The sequence below is a fragment of the Cervus elaphus genome, chromosome 7, assembly GCF_910594005.1.
Source record: "Cervus elaphus chromosome 7, mCerEla1.1, whole genome shotgun sequence".
Lineage (NCBI taxonomy): Eukaryota > Metazoa > Chordata > Mammalia > Artiodactyla > Cervidae > Cervus > Cervus elaphus.
The window spans coordinates 18,851,017-18,871,558 of record NC_057821.1 but is presented as its reverse complement, the minus strand read 5'-3'; the positions used below and the strand labels follow the sequence as shown (position 1 = coordinate 18,871,558).

Sequence of the window (20,542 nt, the reverse complement as noted above, 5' to 3'; positions counted from 1 at the left end):
CAGGGAACTCTCCTGGTGGCCCAGTGGTTAAGAATTCACCTTGCAATGCAGAGTACACAGATTAAATTCCTGGTTGGGGGAACTATGATCCCATGTGCCACAGAGCAAGCAAGCCCACTCACCCCAATTACGGAGCCCACGAGACTCAACTAGCAAATCGGTGTGCTGCAATGAAAGATCCTGTGTGCTGCAACTAGGACCAAGCACAGCCAAATAAATAAAATTACTAACTACACACATCTGATTTTTTTTCCAGGACTGCTAGGCAATGTGTAATTTTTAAATGCTGTGCTTTACTGACAAGATTTAGCTTTCCTATCATGGAAATCTCTAGCAGCTATGCATTCAGGACTGTTTCAAACTGCTTACACTAAGAGACACAAAACCAAACTTTTTAGTCTTCTCCTTTATACTACTTTTAAGGACAGGAAACAAAGTGAAAGGCTCATTCTACCATATGGCAGCCTACCTGCAGAATTCTGTCCTGGGAAGCTGGCGTCCGTGGTGTTCTCAGAGCAATGCTGTTGTTGGTGACATTGTACTCAGACAAGAGAGTGCTGGAAGCGGAGTTTGTTATGCCAGACTCCTCGGCAGTCTGACGCGCAATTTCACTCGCTTGGCCTACTTTTACAACTTCTTGGAGTTCTGCATCTGAAATCTGAAGATAACAGTTATCATAGTAGCAGTATTTAACCAGAGAATACTACAGCTTAGAATATCCACATTCTAGAAAGATGAACTGCTGAGTACACAGAGGTTCACTGTACTACTCTTTATGTGTGGGTTTGAAAATTTCCATAATATTAATAGTTTTTTTAAGTGTTCCCTATATAAAGTAGGGGGGAAATTCCATACATGATACAGTATCAAACTGTATTCTTCTATTTCCATACTGAAATTCTCTTGAAACAAAAGACCATAAATTAATAGTGTTTGTACAAAACCATTTATCAATTGGGGGGGCATACTAAAAATGAATTAAAATATCACACAGAGTCCACTGAGCCACAAAAATCCCTAAGAAAATCAAAAGGTGTTATCTCTGTGATTTTACCAAAACAAATATCCTAAGAACTAAAAAACAAAACAAAACAAAACAAAAAGTTACAGGCAAAATTCCAATTGAAGAAATATCACCACTACAAGTGATAGCATCTGACAAAACTATTTTATGTTTATACCCAAGAATTTTATATTAATGCAGCCAGGGCATTCATTTGGCTAAAGAAGCTGTTCAAACCTCCTAAATCCATCCCTCTGCTCCATTAAACTGTTCCAATTCTACAGAGCTGTACTCATCGGAATGCAAGAGAAGCTTATCCAAAATCCCCATGTTTCTGACCAACCACAATTCAGCCACAGGAACAGAGCCTACAATGAACTGAATGAATTTTTTCTTCTCCACAACTCTCACATTGATTCTCACAGTTACTGTCTCAAAAAGAGAAAAATGACACAACCAAACATCCCCTAAAAGACAGTCACCTGAAGTCCACAAGGCCAGATACCACCATCACCAGCTACAAAAAAACAGGCCTGAAGCCCCAGTCTACTGACAAATTGCTAAGAGCTGACAATTAATTACTAAACCAGATTATGAGACGTTCAAGGCCTAATATTTCTTAGGGGTACCAAGCACCTAAAAGAAAGCCTGGCACACAGACCTGCAAACATTTGCTGAGAAAATGTATAAACGCATGTGAGTTCACACAATGAAAAACCTACTTTCATCACATTACCTGAGGGGCAGGAAGTACTAGTTTGCTCCTCTTTTTAGTAAATTCAGAAACACCACTAGTTTGAAGAATAGCTGATGGTAAATCAGATTCTTTTTTCCTTTTCAAATGCTGCTTGTCTTTTTTTCTATCTCGTCCTTCTTTTTCACTGTCACGGATCAAGGTGGAGAACAAATTTTTCAAAGTTACTTATAGGCAATAATGTTAAAAGCTATATAAACAGTCATATACTCTGAACAAAATAATCCCTTCTTAAGAAAAGTACTAATAAATAGACAAAACTATATACATTAAGCTGTTTCCTTTTCCTATATATTACTTAACTACTATGTTCAAGAGGAATACAGAATAGCAATAGAATTATTAAGAAAATAAGATACACTAAGTAATTTAAGTACTAAATATTAAAACTATGTAATTATAAAGACTACGATGATAAGCAAAATGTTACATATAATGTGAAAAGAAAACCATAAAACTACTCCTGTATCATGACTACATTCATACAAAAATATGTGTTTGTACATAGGAAAATGATAAAGTATACAAAAAGGGAAACAAACGAAGGGAACAAAATTAAAACATTGGTTTTAAATTTCCCTTTAAAACTAATCTTCGATTGTTTGACACCATTTTTTTTTAAAGGATAGTTAAGTTCTGACAAATGACATCAGAGAGTTGTTAGGGTGTAGTGCCAAACTCAAGGTCATTTTCTAAAGGACCAGGAATGCTCCCTTCCCCTCTGCATGTCACCCTTCTCCTCTATCTAGTGTACTCCATCCAAATGACTTTTTCTTCTTCCATTTTTTTATCTGTAGAGGCTACCTAAAACAAGGTGCTAATCTGAAAAACAAATACAACGGAGTACATTCAAGAAAATGCCGATCCACACTGGCTGACATCTGTTGTTTACTAACAATTCATGTCAACAGAAATATAGAAGGCCACTGAGGGAGTGGAAAACTAAAAATCTTTGATAAGCATAGGAGGTTTTTTCCACAACATTCAGATATAAGATTTAAAGAAACTCTAAAAATCCCTATAAATAAGCAAAATCCTTTGCATCCTAAGACATTCTGATAAAAATACATATTGACCCCATTAGATGAAAAGATTTAAGAATGAACTGGTAATGGTCATTTCTTCCTTTTAATTTCATTTTAAGAAAAACAAGATAAAATTTTCACTAAGAAAAAAAAAAGCAGACCAGATTTTTGACATATTCCTTCAGGCCATTAGTGAAATAACTAACCTGTTACCAAATGTTAAGTCTGTGACTCAGTGAGTTGACAGTTCACTAACAGCCAAGGGCTGACATTTCAAGAAATGCAAACAGTATTCTGTGCTAAAAACATCACAGCCAGGGTCACCGGTTTTCTCAGAAAGGTGAATCCATTAAATAAGCAAAAGCATTACGTAAGTCACATTGTGCTGACTAAGAAAAATCTGGCTCTGACAAGGATAATATCTGGCCCTCCATAAAATTCCTACTATACTTTTCCATTTACAAAACCAGAAAGGCAACTTACGATCTCAGCTCCCCATCAAGATCCTGTTGTCTTAACTTTCTGAAATCAGCATCAAGAGTCTGGTAGTTTTCCTCAGAAGTATCATAAAAACCTAGAGCAGGCTTTTTTTCAAATGGAATTTCAGCATTATAATCAACTCCTCTTTTCTTTTTTCTTTTCTTCTGAATTTCTATGCCGGCTGCTCGAAGTTCTCTTCTCTTTTGGAGGGCAGCAAGACGCCTGAAGAAAAAGAACACAAGATCACCTTGAAAATCATACACCATGGGGAAGGGATGGCTCATCCAACAGAGTTAAGAAAGCTGCCCAGTCATTTGGGGAAGAAATATTTACTTAAATCCTCACCTCACACCATGCACCAAAATCAACTCCAGTTCTGATTTAAAGGAACACATATATACTAGAGCAAAGAGAAAAACCAGAAGGAACTATAAGTAAATATGTATCTAATCTCTGGGTGGGAATATACTCACTTAATATCAATGAAATGATGGGCAAAGAAAAAAATCAACAGTTTTGAATTTTAAATTTTGTATCTCTGTAGCACCATTTTTAAATAAAACAGTGTCAAAAGGTAAATAGTAGGAAGAAAATTTGCAATTAGTATTAGGAATGGTTAGATATAAAGAATCCAGGCAAGTTTTTTTAAATGCATCTCAAAAGAAAAAAGCAGAAGGAAAGACAGTTCACTAAGGAAACAATGCAAACAGCTAAAATGACAAATGCTCAAACTACCACACAATTGCACTCATCTCACACGCTAGTAAAGTGATGCTTAAAATTGTCCAAGCCAGGCTTCAGCAATACGTGAACCATGAACTTCCAGATGTTCAAGCTGGTTTTAGAAAAGGCAGAGGAACCAGAGATCAAATAGCCAACATCCGCTGGATCATCAAAAAAGCAAGAGTTCCAGAAAAACATCTATTTCTGCTTTATTGACTATGCCAAAGTCTTTGACTGTTTGGATCACAATAAACTGGAAAATTCTGAAGGAGATGGGAATACCAGACCACCTGACCTGCCTCTTGAGAAACCTGTATGCAGGTCAGGAAGCAACAGTTAGAACTGGACATGGAACAACAGACTGGTTCCAAATAGGAAAAGGCGTACATCAAGGATGTGTATTGTCACCCTGCTTATTTAACTTATATGCAGAGTACATCATAAGAAACGCTGGGCTGGAAGAAGCACAAGCTGGAATTAAGATTGCCAGGAGAAATATCAATAACCTCAGATATGCAAATGACACCACCCTTAAAAGTGAAGAAGAACTAAAGAGCTTCTTGATGAAAATGAAAGAGGAGAGTGAAAAAGTTGGCTTAAAGCTTAACATTCAGAAAACTAAGATCATGGCATCTGGTCCCATCACTTCATGGCAAATAGATGGGGCAACAGTGGAAACAGTGGCTGACTTTATTTTTTTGGGCTCCAAAATCACTGCAGATGGTGATTGCAGCCATGAAATTAAAAGACGCTTACTCCTTGGAAGGAGAGTTATGACCAACCAGATAGCATATTAAAAAGCAGAGACTACTTTGCCAACAAAGGTCCGTCTAGTCAAGGTTATGGTTTTTCCAATGGTCATGTATGGATGTGAGAGTTGGACTATAAAGAAAGCTGAGCGCAGAAGAATTGAAGCTTTTGAATTGTGGTATTGGAGAAGACTCTTGAGAGTCCCTTGGACTGCAAGGAGATCCAACCAGTCCATGCTAAAGGAGATCAGTCCTAGGTGTTCATTGGAAGGACTGATGCTGAAGCTGAAACTCCAATACTTTGGCCACCTGAGGCAACGAGCTGATTCATTTGAAAAGACCCTGATGCTGAGAAAGATTGAGGGCAGGAGGAGAAAGGGACGACAGAGGATGAGATGGTTGGATGGCATCACTGACTCAATGGACATGGGTTTGGGTGGACTCCAGGAGTTGGTGATGGACAGGGAGGCCTGGTGTGCTGTGGTTCATGGGGTCGCAAAGAGTCGGACATGACTGAGTGACTGAACTGAACTGAAAATGACAAAGTGTACTTTAAAAATTAAACAATCACAAATTAAATCAAGTACCATACCATTTCTGCATACCTAATAAATTGTTGTTCAGTCACTAAGGCATAACGCACTCTTTGCCACCCCACGAACTGCAGCATATCAGGCTTCCCTATCCTTCACCATCTCCCGGAATTTGCTCAAACTCATGTCCATTGAGTCAGTGATGCCACCCAACCATCTCATCCTCTGTTGTCTTCTCCTCCTGCCCTCAATTTTTCCTAGCATCAGGGTCTTTTCTGAAGAATTGGCTCTTTGCATCAGGTGGTCAAAGTACTGGAGGTTCAGCTGGGGCTTTCCTGGTGGCTCAGACGGTAGAGAACCTACCTGCAATGCAGGAGACCACATCCCAGTCGGGAAGATCCCCTGGAGGAGGGCACAGCAACCCATTCCAGTATTTTTAGCTGGAGAATTCTATACACAGAGGAGCCTGGCCAGCTACAGTCCAGGGTCAAAAAGAGTTGGACACAACTAAGTGACTAACACTTTCCTATCTAATAAACAGCATTCAGTTTTTATTTTGTTTTAATGGCAAAGGTGCAAAAAACGGACAGCCTCCTACACTGGTAATGAAAAGTACAGTGGTATAGCTTTCCGCCAAAAGAATTTAGAAATACACATTAAAACTCTTAAGTTTAAAAAAAAAAAAAAAACTCTTAAGTTTTTTACATTTTTTAACCCAGCAATTTCACTCTTCAGTGTTCAGCCTAAGGAAATACAGACATGAACAAGGCATTACCTACAAGACTGTTAATCAAGTACTGTTCAGAAAGTGGATAGACACAACCTAAACATCTAACGATAAGAAATTAGTCAAGATAATTTATAACATAGCAATAAGACAGAATATTATACAGCCTCTAAATAATCTCTAAGAAATTTGTAAATTTACTCTGACATGAAAAGATGCTCAAGACACACTGCTGGTTAAAAAAAAAAAACGTTACAAAGGTTACATGCTATGGAGCAACATGGAAGATATGAAGGATGTCCACCCAAAGAGTAACAGTGATAATCACAGGAGGCTGGAATTTCACTTAATTTTTACTTTATCCTTTGCACTTTCTCGAGATGCGATAATGTTAATGATTTAATGATTAGAAAAGTTATTCACAATATTAAACGGGAAAAATCAAGTTATGAAACAATTTTTAGGAGCAATTTCACAGACTCATTCCCCAGCAAAACTGACATAATTTTGGAAAGGATCCTAAAGGAGATACAGCAAATGAAGAAACATTTATTCAAGAAAATCTACAAAAATTTGATAAGAAAACTGAGAGCCTGTTGTATTAGAATCAAGACCCACTTCCTCTTCTCTTCCCGCCCTCCAGCTCCCAGCTCAGGGAGACAGACACTCCACTCCACACTGGTACAGACATGAACACAGGGCTCTCTCTCCCCTCCAGCTCCTTGGCTTTCATTCCGAGAGGCAGGACCTCAGCATTTCTCATCCCGCCTCCAGGGAAGCACTGCAGAGGCCAAGTCCAGACACAGTCACTGAGAAGGACAGGCTTCCTCCCGCCCAGAGGCTCTGCCTCGGGCACAGTGCTGCTGAGGACACTGGAGCCCCAGGAGTCCTTGCTAGGCCTGTGGCATGAGGGCTCCACGCGAGGGGAGGCAAGCCAAGGAGCTCTGGGGCGGCTGCCCACCCCACCCCCGACACTGAGCACTCAGCTTCTGAAGTGGGGTGTCACGCAGGAACAAGTACATCAGAGCCTATGGGACAGAATAGAGAATTCCAAGCTCTCCCCAAAGAAAGTGACTTTCATTTGCAACAGGAGATGGAGAGGCTCAGGCCTCAGGGCACTCTCAAAAACAGTAGAAGTTGTGATGAAAAGGCAACAGATATCTGATAGATTCTTTGGAGATACAGCTAAACTGCAGGCCGACTATAGTCTGCCAGAATCAATCCCTTTCGAAAAGTGGGAGAAGCCTTCCTGGGATGAGAACAAATATCAAACACTGACCTCAGAAACTATCCCTTCAAAGGAGCCAAAGTTTCTTTGGATCAGTTTGTGGAGCAATTTATGCCTCAAGACATTGCTGAAACCAATACAGCAATAAGCTGGTAGTCAGCAGAGTCTAACAGCTGGGTGTACCCAGGGAAAAGGATGTCAAAGCAAGTCTGGCCAAAATCACCTCATCCCCAGGCGGCTATGGCCACACCCAAGACTGCCCCCACGAAGAACAACATCAAAGGCTTCACATTTCTGGGGGAGGAAAGGGAAGAACAGACTTCCCTAAAATAACCCTGCCTGCTAGTCACTAACAAGTGAACAAGCGGTCACAAGAGTGGATGGGCGTGGGGGACCCTTCGCTGGTTGTCCAGGGGAAAAATTCACAAGGTGATCCAACTCACATGGTGGTCGAACTCACATGGTTAAAAGGCTCAAAACACTGAGTCCCCAAACCACCATGGACAAAAATGGAAAATCAATTTTTTTTAACCTTACTCACATTACTCAACCTTAAACAGTAAGCAAAATAGAAAGGTGACTGAGACTGGGCAGAAAATGTAGTACCTCCTCTTAGTGTCTGTTCACTGTCCCAGGTCAATCACACTCCCGTCATAAGTAACTCTTCTGGGCTAGTGCTTGGTCAGCTCTGGAAAGCATCCTCTGGCAAGAAAGAATCCTTCATCCCAGGACCTGATATTTCACGATCATGACCGAGGAAACCATCAGCACAATGCTAGTCATCAGGTCAGGAAATACTTCTCAGCTTAAGGACCAAAAAGGCAGTTATGGAGGCTGGGGAGGTTACTTCAAAGCCTGAATTCCAAAATCTAATAAGCTTTCATAAAGTTCAGGTTTTCCCCTTTACCCACTTCATCCTGGCTTCTAGACCATTAGGAATGAAGTCAATAATGGATATGGATCTAACCAAAAAGAAGAGGAAAGTGGAGAAAACCTTGAGCAGAGGGCAGTATTTAATTTCACTCATTTTTTAAATAAAAATTTCTATAACAGCCTAAAACGTGGTTCAAGGCTCATTTACTCCCAAGTTCAGACGGGCTTCCTATTTCACAGCCGGTGCCTTCCCAACACTAATCAACGAGAGTAACTAATGGCAGTCATGCCAAAGGCACGGAGCCCAGTGTGTCCTCCAGCCATCTGACAGCAAGATGGCTACAACAAATGAAGATCTCCTACGCTAACAGAATACACCACACCAAGACACATACGTACGTCTATACCTGGGCATTACTTCTGCCATGTCTTACAAAATTCCTTTTAAACATGTATTTTGGGGCTTCCCCGGTGGCTCACTAGTAAAGAATCTGCCTGCCAATGTAGGAGACACAGGTATGATCCCTGGTCCAGTAGGACTCCACATGCCACGGAGCAACTAAGCCCATGCGCCACAAGTACTGAGCCTGTGCTTTGGAGTCCGGCAGCCGCAACTACTGAAGCCCACACGCCCTAGAGCCAGTGTTCCCCAACAAGAGAAGCCACTGCAATGAGAAGCCTGTGCGCTGCAACTAAAGAAGCCCCCACTTACCACAACTAGAGAAAAGCCCTCGCAGCAATGAAGACCCAGAGCAGTCAAAAGTAAAAATAACTGATTTTAAATGCATTTTTTCTATAACTACTCTGAAATGGTTAAGAAAGATATACAAAAGATTTTTCCAAAGCAATAAGGAAGTTAAGCAGTATTACCAAAACTGGAATGAGACAACTCTAATTGTCATTCACCAAACAGGGCTGATGAAGTTTTACCAGACCTAAGGATGCACAGACTAAGTGGTCAACTATGGATGGAAGCAACCATACCTTGCTTCTTCCAGCTGTTTCTCTCTTGCTTTCCTCTTGGCTTTCTTTCCCTGAGTATTAGCCAGGCGGGCTCTAGCTTCAGAAAGCATCTCCAATTCATCTGCAAAAATAGAAAATTAACTTCTTCTCCAACAGAAGCAAGGTGAGAGATGTACCCTAGTGCTTAAGATGAGAAAACCCATCAATATAATCATTATATGGTGCAGCATAAAGGAAACAGCTTGGGTTTTGAAGCCAGAGGTATCTAAGTTAAAAATCATGTCCATGACTCACTAGTTATGTGACTCTGAGATAACAACATCTCACCATTTACAAAACAGGAATTCCTACTTCACAGAGATGTTGAGATGAACTAACCAAAATGAAGTAGGCAAAGCATCCAGCAAATATTCACTGAACAATGGCTATAATTATTATGCCCTCTACTATCATCAACTATCTGGTACAGCACAAACTGTGAAATATTATAAAAGCTATTATTTAATTTTAAGGGGAAAAGCTATTACTTAATTTTAAGGGGACTGATAATCTTCAGTATCATTTTTCCTTGATTTTTCTCGCTCAGAACTATTTCTCTTCTCCAGTACATTTTCCATAGTTTCCCAGAGTAGAATACAGTTCATTACTGATAACTTGGAGCAATTCCTATACAAGGGTGTCCAATGAAATCACAAGTGAACTTTAAAAAACGAAAATCTCAGATTCCAGGATTACCCTACCCTCCATTCCCCTTCCCCAGTTTACTGAGTCAGATCTCCTGGGGAGGCCCTGGTACCTGTATTTTTTAATGTTCACCATTTGACAGTGATGCAGCCAGCCCAGCCCCAGTATGCCTTTGGGAACCACCACCTTCAAGTTTTTACATTAAAAACTCAACAAATATTCACTGGAATGCTCACAACAGCCCTGTGAAGTAAGACAGACACTATTACTCTACATCTGACAGGAAACAGAATCAAAGTTCAGAGAGATTATATGACTTACCCAAAGTCAAAGAGCTTAATACTTGGCAGATATGGCACTAAGCTAAAGTCTAGTTCCTCTGATTCCTGATTCAATGTCTCAAAAAGGCATCATAAGTCTCCCTCATGGTACTACAGAGCTGCCTTTTCACGAAACTCAAACTACTTGTCTGAAGTAGTTAATAGGAGCACTGGACCCCAAATCCAGACTTCTCATTCCTCAGAAAAGGAAAGACAACAGAGTCCTAAAGAGCTTACCTCTAGCCACCAGAAAACGTCCAGGAATATCACACTGCTTAACTAAGTGAACTGAAACATTAAAAGATAAAGGGACAGCATGCAAAAAAAGCAATTACCCTACAACAGAAGGCTGGACGCATTTGGAAAGAGACTTAGAGTAACAACTGCAGACAGAACCTCAGTTCTAAAAAGTCAAAGAAGTTTGGAAAAGAACTCAGAGGTAAAAGAAAGCCTGAGGAGTCTATGGTTACCAAAGAAATAAATTCCTCACAAAAGTACACTTACCCTCATCCATGTCAATCGGATCAGGCCGTGCTGGCTTTGTTTCTGGATTTGGATCTATTTCTCCAGGCTTAAGCTTTCGTGGATCATCTGTTGTTTCCTCTTCATTGTCTCTCTGGGCAGCTTTATCCCTAGAAATGAACCCAGAGTAATCAATCACACCACCACACCATTCAGTCTTAGAAATACCAGGTTCCCTAGTGCTAGCATTCTTTCTTTCAAAAATCCAATGGATGAGCATTAACAAAATAAAGCATTTCTTTATTGCTTCACCTACAAGAGATGGTTTTAAATTTCTAATTTCAGTGGTTCCACTCACCATCAAATAGCATCAAAGATGTTTCCTAAATCACAAATGCAGTAGAGCTACACAAAAAAGCTTTTAGTGGAACAACTAATGTGTTCCAATGGTTAACTCTCAGCAGTGTAATTACGGGTGATTTTTATTTGCTTTTTTATTTTTTCCCCCTAATTTCTATGAACATGTATGATTTGTGTAATATGTTTAAATTATTCTTTTAAAAAGTATATAACTGGAGACATAATCTTGATCTGGAATGTACTATCCAACAGCTTTAGTGCCTCTGGCTTTATTCAGATCTCCAACTAATGTTTAAAGATAGAAAATGCTAAAAGTTTATTCAGCCTCATTCAGAAGATATACACACATTTTAGTACCATTTTTAGAGGTTCACTTACAGAAGAAATTCATAGTGTTCTAAACACTGGGCAGCTGTTCTGCCAATGATTGGAGCAATGGTCCTCCACTGAGTCGGCATCAACTTGGCCAAGTGCAGGAGTTTTTCCTCTTCTTCTCTGGACCACTCTGTTTTCTTAATGCTTGGATCCAGCCACTCATACCTATTTAAAAGACATCATCTCATACTTTAATCAGTCACCCAGCATGAATATTTACATTTTAGACATACTAACTTCTAGCATTTGAAAAATGCAAGCTCTCATCCTTCAATCACAAAAAATGTTCTTTTTTACAACAGACTATTCCCTATTAAACTTATCCCATTCCAAATACTCTATTTCACTAAATTCTACTATATTTTAATTATGCAAAGTTAGTAATGCTTTAAAAAGGTAACCTGACTGAAACATGATAATATGCCTTCCTTCTCAACTATCAACTGCTGTCATTCACCTTATACTTTATTAGAGGTATCGAAATTATTTGCAAATAAGATAAAACTACCTCATATTTTCATAGTGCTTCCAGTTTTTATCGTACTTTCTCATGTTTTGATTTCTTACACCTTGGCTTATTTCTGAAGCATCTGACTTATACTCACTAAACAGTTTTCAACACTGTATGTTTTTGTGTGGTGAGTTTAAGTAAAACCACTATTGTCATAACTGTCTTTCCTAATGCCCCACCTGACCCAGCTTTTCCATCCAGTCTTCTTAGCTGGAGAAGCCTGCAAACCATATATAAGCCTTACCAAACATGGGGGTAGGAGCTTAGCTCCACCTAAGAGAAGCAGAAATCAGAACCACTTACACAGGCTGAGGACCATCTTCCTCATTGTAGGCCAATCTCTACGTTCTGATCCTTTCCCCTACTCAGGTGCCTAGGAAATTAGGTCCCTTATACAATCCAAAATATGATCCCAGTACCACATGGGTCATTGCGGGGGCCAGATCACTCATGCCAAAAACACATGTAAAGAACTTAATGTGTCCACTGCCCTTTAACCACATATATAATGTTGGGGTACATTATAGTCTGGGGAACCAAATATGTAATGTTTCAACCATTAATGAGGAAACTCAACTACTGAAAGCTACCCTAGAAAAATAACAAACATTTCTCATTTATGTTTTTGGGAAATTAAGTTCTAAAACAATAAACTTACAAACTTTTGAAATACAATCCTTTTATAAGCTGGGGTCCATCTGTACCCAAAATTAGTTTTATTTCATGCTTCACAAAGCATTCTCAAACATTAACTCATTTGAGCCTCTCATCTCCATGAGTTAGGGCCAAGTGTCCGACCACTGGAGGACAATAATGGAAGGAGAGAGGGGACAGAAAATGGCTTGCCTAAGACCACAAAGGAAGCAAAAGACAGCTAATTCTTAACACTGAAATTCCCAACTCCCTCTCCCTACTTTCTGTTACATCACAATGCCTGCTTTTCTTTGGTAAGGTTCAAAGAAATGACATTTTCCTCATCATAATGAAGGTCATTTTGTGTTTTCCACTCATTAGCTGATACATACCATCTGGCTTTGCACTGCTTTGCTGACTTTCTATGCAGCAGTGAGGCAATCCTAGACCACTGGTTTTTCCCATATTTCATCACCGCTGCTTTCAGAATTTCATCCTAAAATTTTTCAAAGGAGAACAATGTATTCATTCACAAAACTCCAAGTGAGAAAAGACAAGATTTAAATTAACTCTAACTGGGTTGTGCTAGGGAGAAAGAGATATAAACACGCACATATATCCTAAATTTAAAACCAAAGTATAAAACTTAATTACAATAATAAAAATTTAAAAAAACAGCAACCCGGAATCAACGAAAAGAAAGAAATTAAGAACTCCCTTAGAAGGCCATCCTACCCTCCCTTACACACAACCCCTCCCCCAATACCATCCAAAAATTGGGAATGGGTACAGCCCAATGTGAGAAATCCTACTTGACAGAGATTTTAAAAAGGATTCTCCAATGTGTGGATGTTAGTCTCTTAAAAAGATTATGGTTCATTCATTTACTCATTCACTCAAAAAACACTGCCCGAACACCAGCCTTGTATCAGGTCTTGTGTATCAACACTTGGGAAAACAGGATAAAACAGGACACACCCAGCCCTCAAAAAGTTAAGACTCAAGTGAATCCAATTTCCAATTCAGGCTTCCCAATTTATGAACAGCATTTTCTCTCCAGTTCCACAGCCCCCACTCTGACCTAAGAATCCACATCTCAGCTCTAACCTAAGAATTAAGTATTTCTCCCCTAAGTCACCAGTCAACTCTGCCTCTAATTTCCCCCAGTCTCTAGATACTATTTCACCAGGGCACCCATTCCAATAAGGAATTTGCCAATCCCAAGGGAGCCGGTCAGGCTAAACCACAGACATCAGGGAATCAGAGCCATAGATGAATGCACTCAAGGCATTTTACTTTTAGGCTTTTTTCCCCACAATGAACTTGAGCTATATGCCTCATATGTGAGCCACTCCGTGCCACTCCACACCCCTAACATCTGAGACTCAAAGACTTGCAGGGCTTTGGCCACAGCATCAGAATCCTGCTGTTACTTGATTTGGTACATCTGTCTCTCCCTCAGAAGTCATCTCTTCTCCAACTGAAACAGCCTGGTCCCCTCTGTGCAAGCTGTGAGGCAAGGTTCTCACTGACTTAATTTCTAACTTTGTGGCAGTACTGCTATACTTAATCACATCTTCAACTAAGTATATACTACAGTTATCTACCCTACTAGATCCATTCAGCAAAATTTCCCAAGCAAACTTTGTTTGGCTCTGTCTCAGGTTCTAAAGATAAGGAGATTTGATCCTGGCCACTTGCAGTGCTGCCTACTGGGGAAAAGAAACAGCAGCTATTATTTTATGAAAGATTACTATGTGCCAGACTCTGTTCTAAATATTCCAAATGTAGTGACTCATTTAATTCTGAGAGATAAGTATTATTATCATCCCCATTAGAAAACTGAGTCTCTGAGAGGTTAACAATCACAGCATCACACAGGATGTGATGCTTGCAAAACAAAAAACACAAAAGCAAACCATAACACATGGATGAAACAGGTGTCCAGGGACCACTGCGGGTGCAACTACTTTTAACCAGATGACCAGGCAAAAATTCCAGAAGAGTTTCTGAACTGTTTTTGAAGGAAGGTCAGAAAGATGCCAAGCAGGAGAAGGATACTCCAAGAAGGTGAAATATGTAAAAAGACAGAGTGTGCTAGGGAAACTGACAAGTTCAGTGCACTATAAACAGAAACTGCACTAAAACCTTGTTTCTATTTTAGTCCTCTACTGTTCTTTGGTTCACCAATGGCACGATCCACTACATTTCTGGAAGCAAAGAGACTATGGTAGGCCTATCTGGCTACTATCCAAGATGAAGCGGAAGAGACAGACCTTGGGTGACGGGAGGGCGGACAAGTTACGCCGCGGTAACAGATTACCGCGGGGACGCGGATACAACCGGGTATTTAGGACCTGGCACTCAAACTGTTTCCCCTCTGCAAGGAAGGAAAGAACAAAGTTGTGGCCACAGCACCTCTTCATTTTTGAATAGCAAAGAGAGTCGCGGTGCCTAGGATGAGGAACCGGGGGTGGGGGTGGGGAGCTTAGAAGACCGACTATCGCGATTGTCCTGTGCCCCCCTCCCATTGTGAGTTCACCACGGCGGAGGGCGCGTCAGTTCAACAAATGTTCACTGAGGGCCTAACGAATGCCTAGCAGGTAATCAAGCGGTTAAATCACGGTCCCTGTCCTTGAGATGGTCAGATAACTGAGGACCAGGCACAGGGTAAATGCCCCGCACCGCCCCCCACGCAGACCCTGAAGGCATCCTCCCCGCCTCCCGGACCTCTGCGCGCGTGCGCACCCGCAGCCGGAGGGGCGGAGGGCAGCGGGCGGCGGGAAAAGAGGACTTACCTCGGTATTCCTCCACACGCCCCCCTTGATCATAATTCGAGGCATCTTGGCGGCGGGGTGTCTCGGCAAACGGCCGAGCGGAGCGTCCGAGAAGTAGTAACGGCGCGGCGGCCACGGGACCCAAAGCCGCCACTTCCTCCAAGCGCGACCTTCTGCTTTGAAGAGCTCTGCGCAAGCGCGGGGGCGGGGTGAGGAAAGAGCAGGAGTAGCAAGTCTCGCGAGAACTGGAGTGACTGGAAGGAAATAAGTACCTCGATGGTAAAGCTCCACTCTAGGAAGACTGACAGAAAACCATCAAACCACTCTAGCCAAAGGACTCGAAGCCGCGCGCATGCCCAAGATAGGTTGGAAGAAACCACTGTTTTCGCGAGATGTCGGCGTTGGCTCTTGGCTGGGAATGTAGTCCTGGGATTAGTCGTGACGTCACGTCGTGGCAGAGAATAGGAACGTCTCGCCTGTAGAGTTTAAGCTCAGCTGGTCTAAAAATAGCGTTGGTAATTTATTAATTTACCACTTTATTAAGCATTCAACGACCAGGAATTTATTCAAAGAATATTCATGGAAAGACAATAGCTTATTTAAATCTAAATTTCCTAACCTGCAAAATGGAGATAATAATAGTGCCAACTTCATAGAGTTGTCCTAAGGATTAAATAAGGGTTTCCTTGGAGGCTCAGATGGTAAAAGAATCTGCCTGTAATGCGGAAGACCCGGGTTCTATCCCTGAATGGAAAAGATCCTCTGGAGAAGGAAATGGCCACCCACTCCAGTATTCTTGCCTGGAGAATTCCATAGACAGAGGAGCCTGGAGGGGTATAGTCCATGGGGTCGCAGCGTGGCACACGACTGAGCAACTAACAAGGATTAAATGAGATCGTAAACCCATCGTAGTATCTGATGCATAAGAAGTGCTCACAAAAATGGCAACTGTTATTGCGAGAAGCGCAAGCCCAGGTAATCAGAGGTTATCCCAGAAACGGTCATGTCAGAGTTTTCCATTTATTGCTCTTCAGTCTACGTGGATTAATATTAATAGCAGAGAGCTACCGTTGATAGGCGCTGATATTAGGCCAACTTGATCGGGGTTGAAATCTTGGTTCCTTCGTCAGTAATAATCATACTGAATCTCAGTATCCTCATTTGAAAAGTGGAGTTGACAGTTCATACCTCATAAATCTGACGGGCAAATTAGTTGAGACCAAAAACCCAGTGAGATAGGGATTGCTAAACTGCGATTCCACCTCACTTGGTTTCCTTCTCCATTGAAAAACATCTCTTTGGAGCTAGTCCTGGAAGGGACGTAAATATTCAGGGGACTGGGATACACCCTACGTATCTAACTAACTTCTTTCTCTTTGTATTTATTCATTTTCCCCTTTGCCTCTTCTGAAAAAGCTACAGAACTTTCTGATTATATATATTTTTGCCATGAAATGGAAACTTGTATTAATAAAATCACTACTTTATTAAGAGGACACAGTGTCAGATTATGAAGAACACACAGACTTTGCCGTTTGTCGTGTAAGATGTCAGTCCATTCCTGTCTCTGCTGTCAGCTGGCTGTGTGACTGGTGACAAACCATTTTCTATCTCAGGACCTCTGTTTGCAGTGCTCTTCTGTCGGATGCGTGACCATTACTTCCTCCCCACCCCAGCCTCAACATCCACTCGGTTGCCGTCGTCATAGTTTGTCTCTCTGTCACACACACATTGGCCAATTGGGCTGATCAAAGCTGAGCCAGTTAAGTCTCCTCCCCAGGAATTCCGACACTGAAACCTAGAAGAGGCGGGTCTCTCTGCTAGCCAATGAATCTCTAACATGTGACACCCTGGAGTTGTCTGCCACCATGTTTTGTACAATGTAGAGGAAGAAGGGAGGAAAGTGGGTCCCAGGTGCATTGAGAGAAGCAGAGAGGAGAGTATAGAAAGACAGAGTTAGGTCTTGGCTGTGCCGCTGTTCCTGGATGCAACCTGTTCCTTAGTCCTTGGTGCATCCCTGTCCTTGAGTTCTAATGATTACTTCCCCTTTTGGCTTTAGCCAGTTAGAGTTGGGTTTCTGTTATTTATAAGCCAGGTTCCTAGCTTATGCAGAGTTGAACCTATCCTCTCTCAAAAGCCATTCCAGATCTAACATCCCAAGAGCCTTCTCCTTCCCACTCAGGACCACCTTTACCCTCTATGTCAGCTTTTTACCAACTAGAAAAAGGTGCCCCTTCCTGCAGGCACTTTAATTGACACCTGGTGGAAAACTGTCAACAAACTACTGATGTTCGAAGAACAGGACACTTACTCTAAGAAAATTAGATCACCCATGTCCGCGACACAAACTGCACCCCCTTACGGACATGTGTTGTACAACCTGCCCAACAGGACAGAGAAGCCCTATTAAGTGTTCCCCAACACACCCTTGAATGCATGCATGTCCCAGTGAAATTCTAATATCCCTTTTTTTAACCATCAAGAAACTGTGCAAGAAAGGGTGAAAATTAGGGTCAAAGCCTGTGACAACCCCAAGGCATGGCAAGGGGCTAGGGGTAGCCACCCTCATCATCTTCATCATCTCCCCAAATAAGGATATGGAATTTAAGTAGAAATACTCTGATGCTTTGCACATATAATTTCAAGACAGGTCCTCCAGTCCTGCCCTCCATCTACCAGATTGCCACCCATAAGCTCCTCCCTGGGCATCCAGTTACTACAAAATGGAATTCCATGCATCCTAAATGCTAGTAATCCATACCATAATGTTAACCATGGTTAATCATCTAAATTGGCTTGAGTTTCACCTAGCCCAATACTCCCTTGTGGTGTATCAGTTGTAGCTTGTAATTTTTTTCTCACTCATCTTCATGATCGTTATTTCTGGGGTGCCCTGGGATGCCCTGGTGCTTCAGATTTACATTTCTCACAGGAGACTGATTTTTTTTTCCCACACTTATATACCAGATCCCAAACTCACCTGCCCAGTTACATCCTGAACAGTTCCACTTGGATGTGTCACAGGTTTCTCAAATTCAACTTCCAAAGATTGAGCTCCTGTGAAAGTCCTGGTGGTCCAGTGGTTCGGACTCTGTGCTTTCACTGCCAAGCGCCTGGGTTTAATCCAGGAACTAAGATCCCACAAGCTGCATGGTCAGTTCAATTCAGTTCAGTCACTCAGTCATGTCCGACTCTTTGCGACCCCATGAATCGCAGCACGCCAGGCCTCCCTGTCCATCACCAACTCCTGGAGTTTACTCAAACTCATGTCCATCGAGTCAGTGATGCCATCCAGCCATCTCATCCTCTGTTGTCCCCTTCTCCTCCTGCCCCCAATCCCTCCCAGCATCAGGGTATTTTCCAATGAGTCAACGCTTCACATGAGGTGGCCAAAGTATTGGAGCTTCAGCTTCAGCATCAGTCCTGCCAATGAACAACCAGGACTGATCTCCTTTAGGATGGACTGGTTGGATCTCCTTGCAGTCCAGGGGACTTTCAAGAGTCTTCTCCAATACCACAATTCAAAAGCATTAATTCTTCGGTGCTCAGCTTTCCCTATAGTCCAACTCTCACATCCATACATGACCACTGGAAAAACCATAGCCTTGACTATCTAGTCCTTTGTTGGCAAAGTAATGTCTCTGCTTTTTAATATGCTATCTGGTTGGTCATAACTTTCCTTCCAAGGAGTAAGCGTCTTTTAATTTCATGGCTGCAATCACCATCTGCAGTGATTTTGGAGCCCAAAAAAATAAAGTCAGTCACTGTTTCCACTGTTTCCCCATCTATTTGCCATGAAGTGATGGGACCAGATGCCATGATCTTAGTTTTCTGAATGTTAAGCTTTAAGCCAACTTTTTCACTCTCTTTCACTTTCATCAAGCAGCTTTTTAGTTCCTCTTCAGCTGCATGGTGGAGCCAAAAAAAAAAAAAAAATTGAGCTCCCTCTAGAAAACCTACACTTCTCCAGTATTCCTTATTTCAGGGGATAGCACAGGGCTGGCATGTATGGTTAGGTTAGTGGTTCATCGCATAAGGGACAAATGGAGGCTGAAATCTAGTTTGTGAAGTAGTGCATCCACGAGACCGTGTCCATCAAGAGAGCATCTTTCTCTAGGTGAGCGAAGACACTATATGGTCTGGACACCACATGTTGCCCTGGCAACAGCACCACCTGTTGCCACTTTCCCTTCTCTCATACTTTTCTCCCACTCGTATCCAAGTCATCCCAGAGCCTTGCCATTTTCATCTCCAGTTCCTCTCCTATGTGCCACCTCTGTTCTGTGTTTCCAGATAGAGCAAATAAAAATACAGAGTTCCCAGTTAAATTTGAATTTCAAATAGACAGTCAGTGATTTTTAGCATAATTATGCCCCATACCTTCCTTCTGTCCTCTCTTTCCAAGAGAACCCTAGCTTTTTTTCTCCAGCCCACGCTCCGCTCAGCCAAGAGAACACATTTCTAGGCAGATGGTCACACCCATGCTCACACCATCACCGCTAGAAGCTGCCCCCACACCCTCTCTGTATTTGCTGGACTCAGACACATTTCTTCAGAAAACAAGCCATTGGGATTTGGGGCTTCTTATTTGATATGAGGCTGGGTCTCTCCATGTGCACCACAAAATGTTTAGTTTTCATGGATTTCTTACAAAGTCCAGATTTGGGAGCCTCAAGTCAGTAGTGGCCACCCCACACCCCGGGGAGGCTCAGGCCATAACCCCTGTGGAGCTCCCTGGTGTTGGAAGAACACAAGACATCCCAAGTGGGCTCCCAGTGTTTCCCCAGAGTCCACTCGAACTTGGCCAGTAGATGCGCTAAATCAGCATCAGAACTTCTAACTACAAGGGGTGATGGGGCCGGGGGGTGCCTTTAGTGCATTTCAGGCCCAAATGGGAAGAAAGGTCTCAGGACAAAAAGATGTGAGAGGGCCAAGGCAGGGGACCAAAGGGAGAAGGGATGAGTCAAGGGAGAGAGGAGTGAGTCTGGTCAAGGGAGAAGGAATGAGTCCAAAGACTCCATGGAGGCAACGCCTTGCTCTTCTCAGGGGCTTGGCCCAGGACTTGGGTGCCCTGCACTCAGAGGCTACTCCCAGATGTCACCCCTGCACTGTTAGCTGGTTCTTGTGAACCACCAGATTACCCTTGACCTTAGGAGAAGTACTAAGAAGTCAATTACCATTGACCATTCTGAAGTATAATAGGTATGTAGGAGTAAAGAGATATGATGCCTGTTATTCACTCTCAGATAACTGAGCAAAATAACAATAGTAATAATATGAGAAAAAGAGTGTGTATGCCTTTGGACAAACGTTAACTACTGTAGATTCTAAGTGAAGAACATGTAGATGTTTGTTGTACGAT

General features: G+C 41.9%; 1 protein-coding gene across 1 annotated transcript in view; it reads right to left on the bottom strand.

Moving 5' to 3' along the window:
• The window catches only part of CDC5L (cell division cycle 5 like), a 45,079-nt gene extending 29,622 nt beyond the window's left edge, over window positions 1-15,457 (bottom strand). Inside the window, exons 1-8 of the mRNA XM_043907626.1 lie at window positions 15,202-15,457; window positions 12,796-12,899; window positions 11,263-11,424; window positions 10,567-10,694; window positions 9,080-9,179; window positions 3,266-3,484; window positions 1,740-1,884; window positions 470-658 (exon numbers count right to left, since the gene is read on the bottom strand). Coding sequence (XP_043763561.1) covers window positions 470-658; window positions 1,740-1,884; window positions 3,266-3,484; window positions 9,080-9,179; window positions 10,567-10,694; window positions 11,263-11,424; window positions 12,796-12,899; window positions 15,202-15,246 — 1,092 coding nt within the window. The 5' untranslated portion in view covers window positions 15,247-15,457. The remainder of the gene's footprint in view (window positions 1-469; window positions 659-1,739; window positions 1,885-3,265; window positions 3,485-9,079; window positions 9,180-10,566; window positions 10,695-11,262; window positions 11,425-12,795; window positions 12,900-15,201) is intronic.
• Window positions 15,458-20,542: the final 5,085 nt, after the last annotated feature.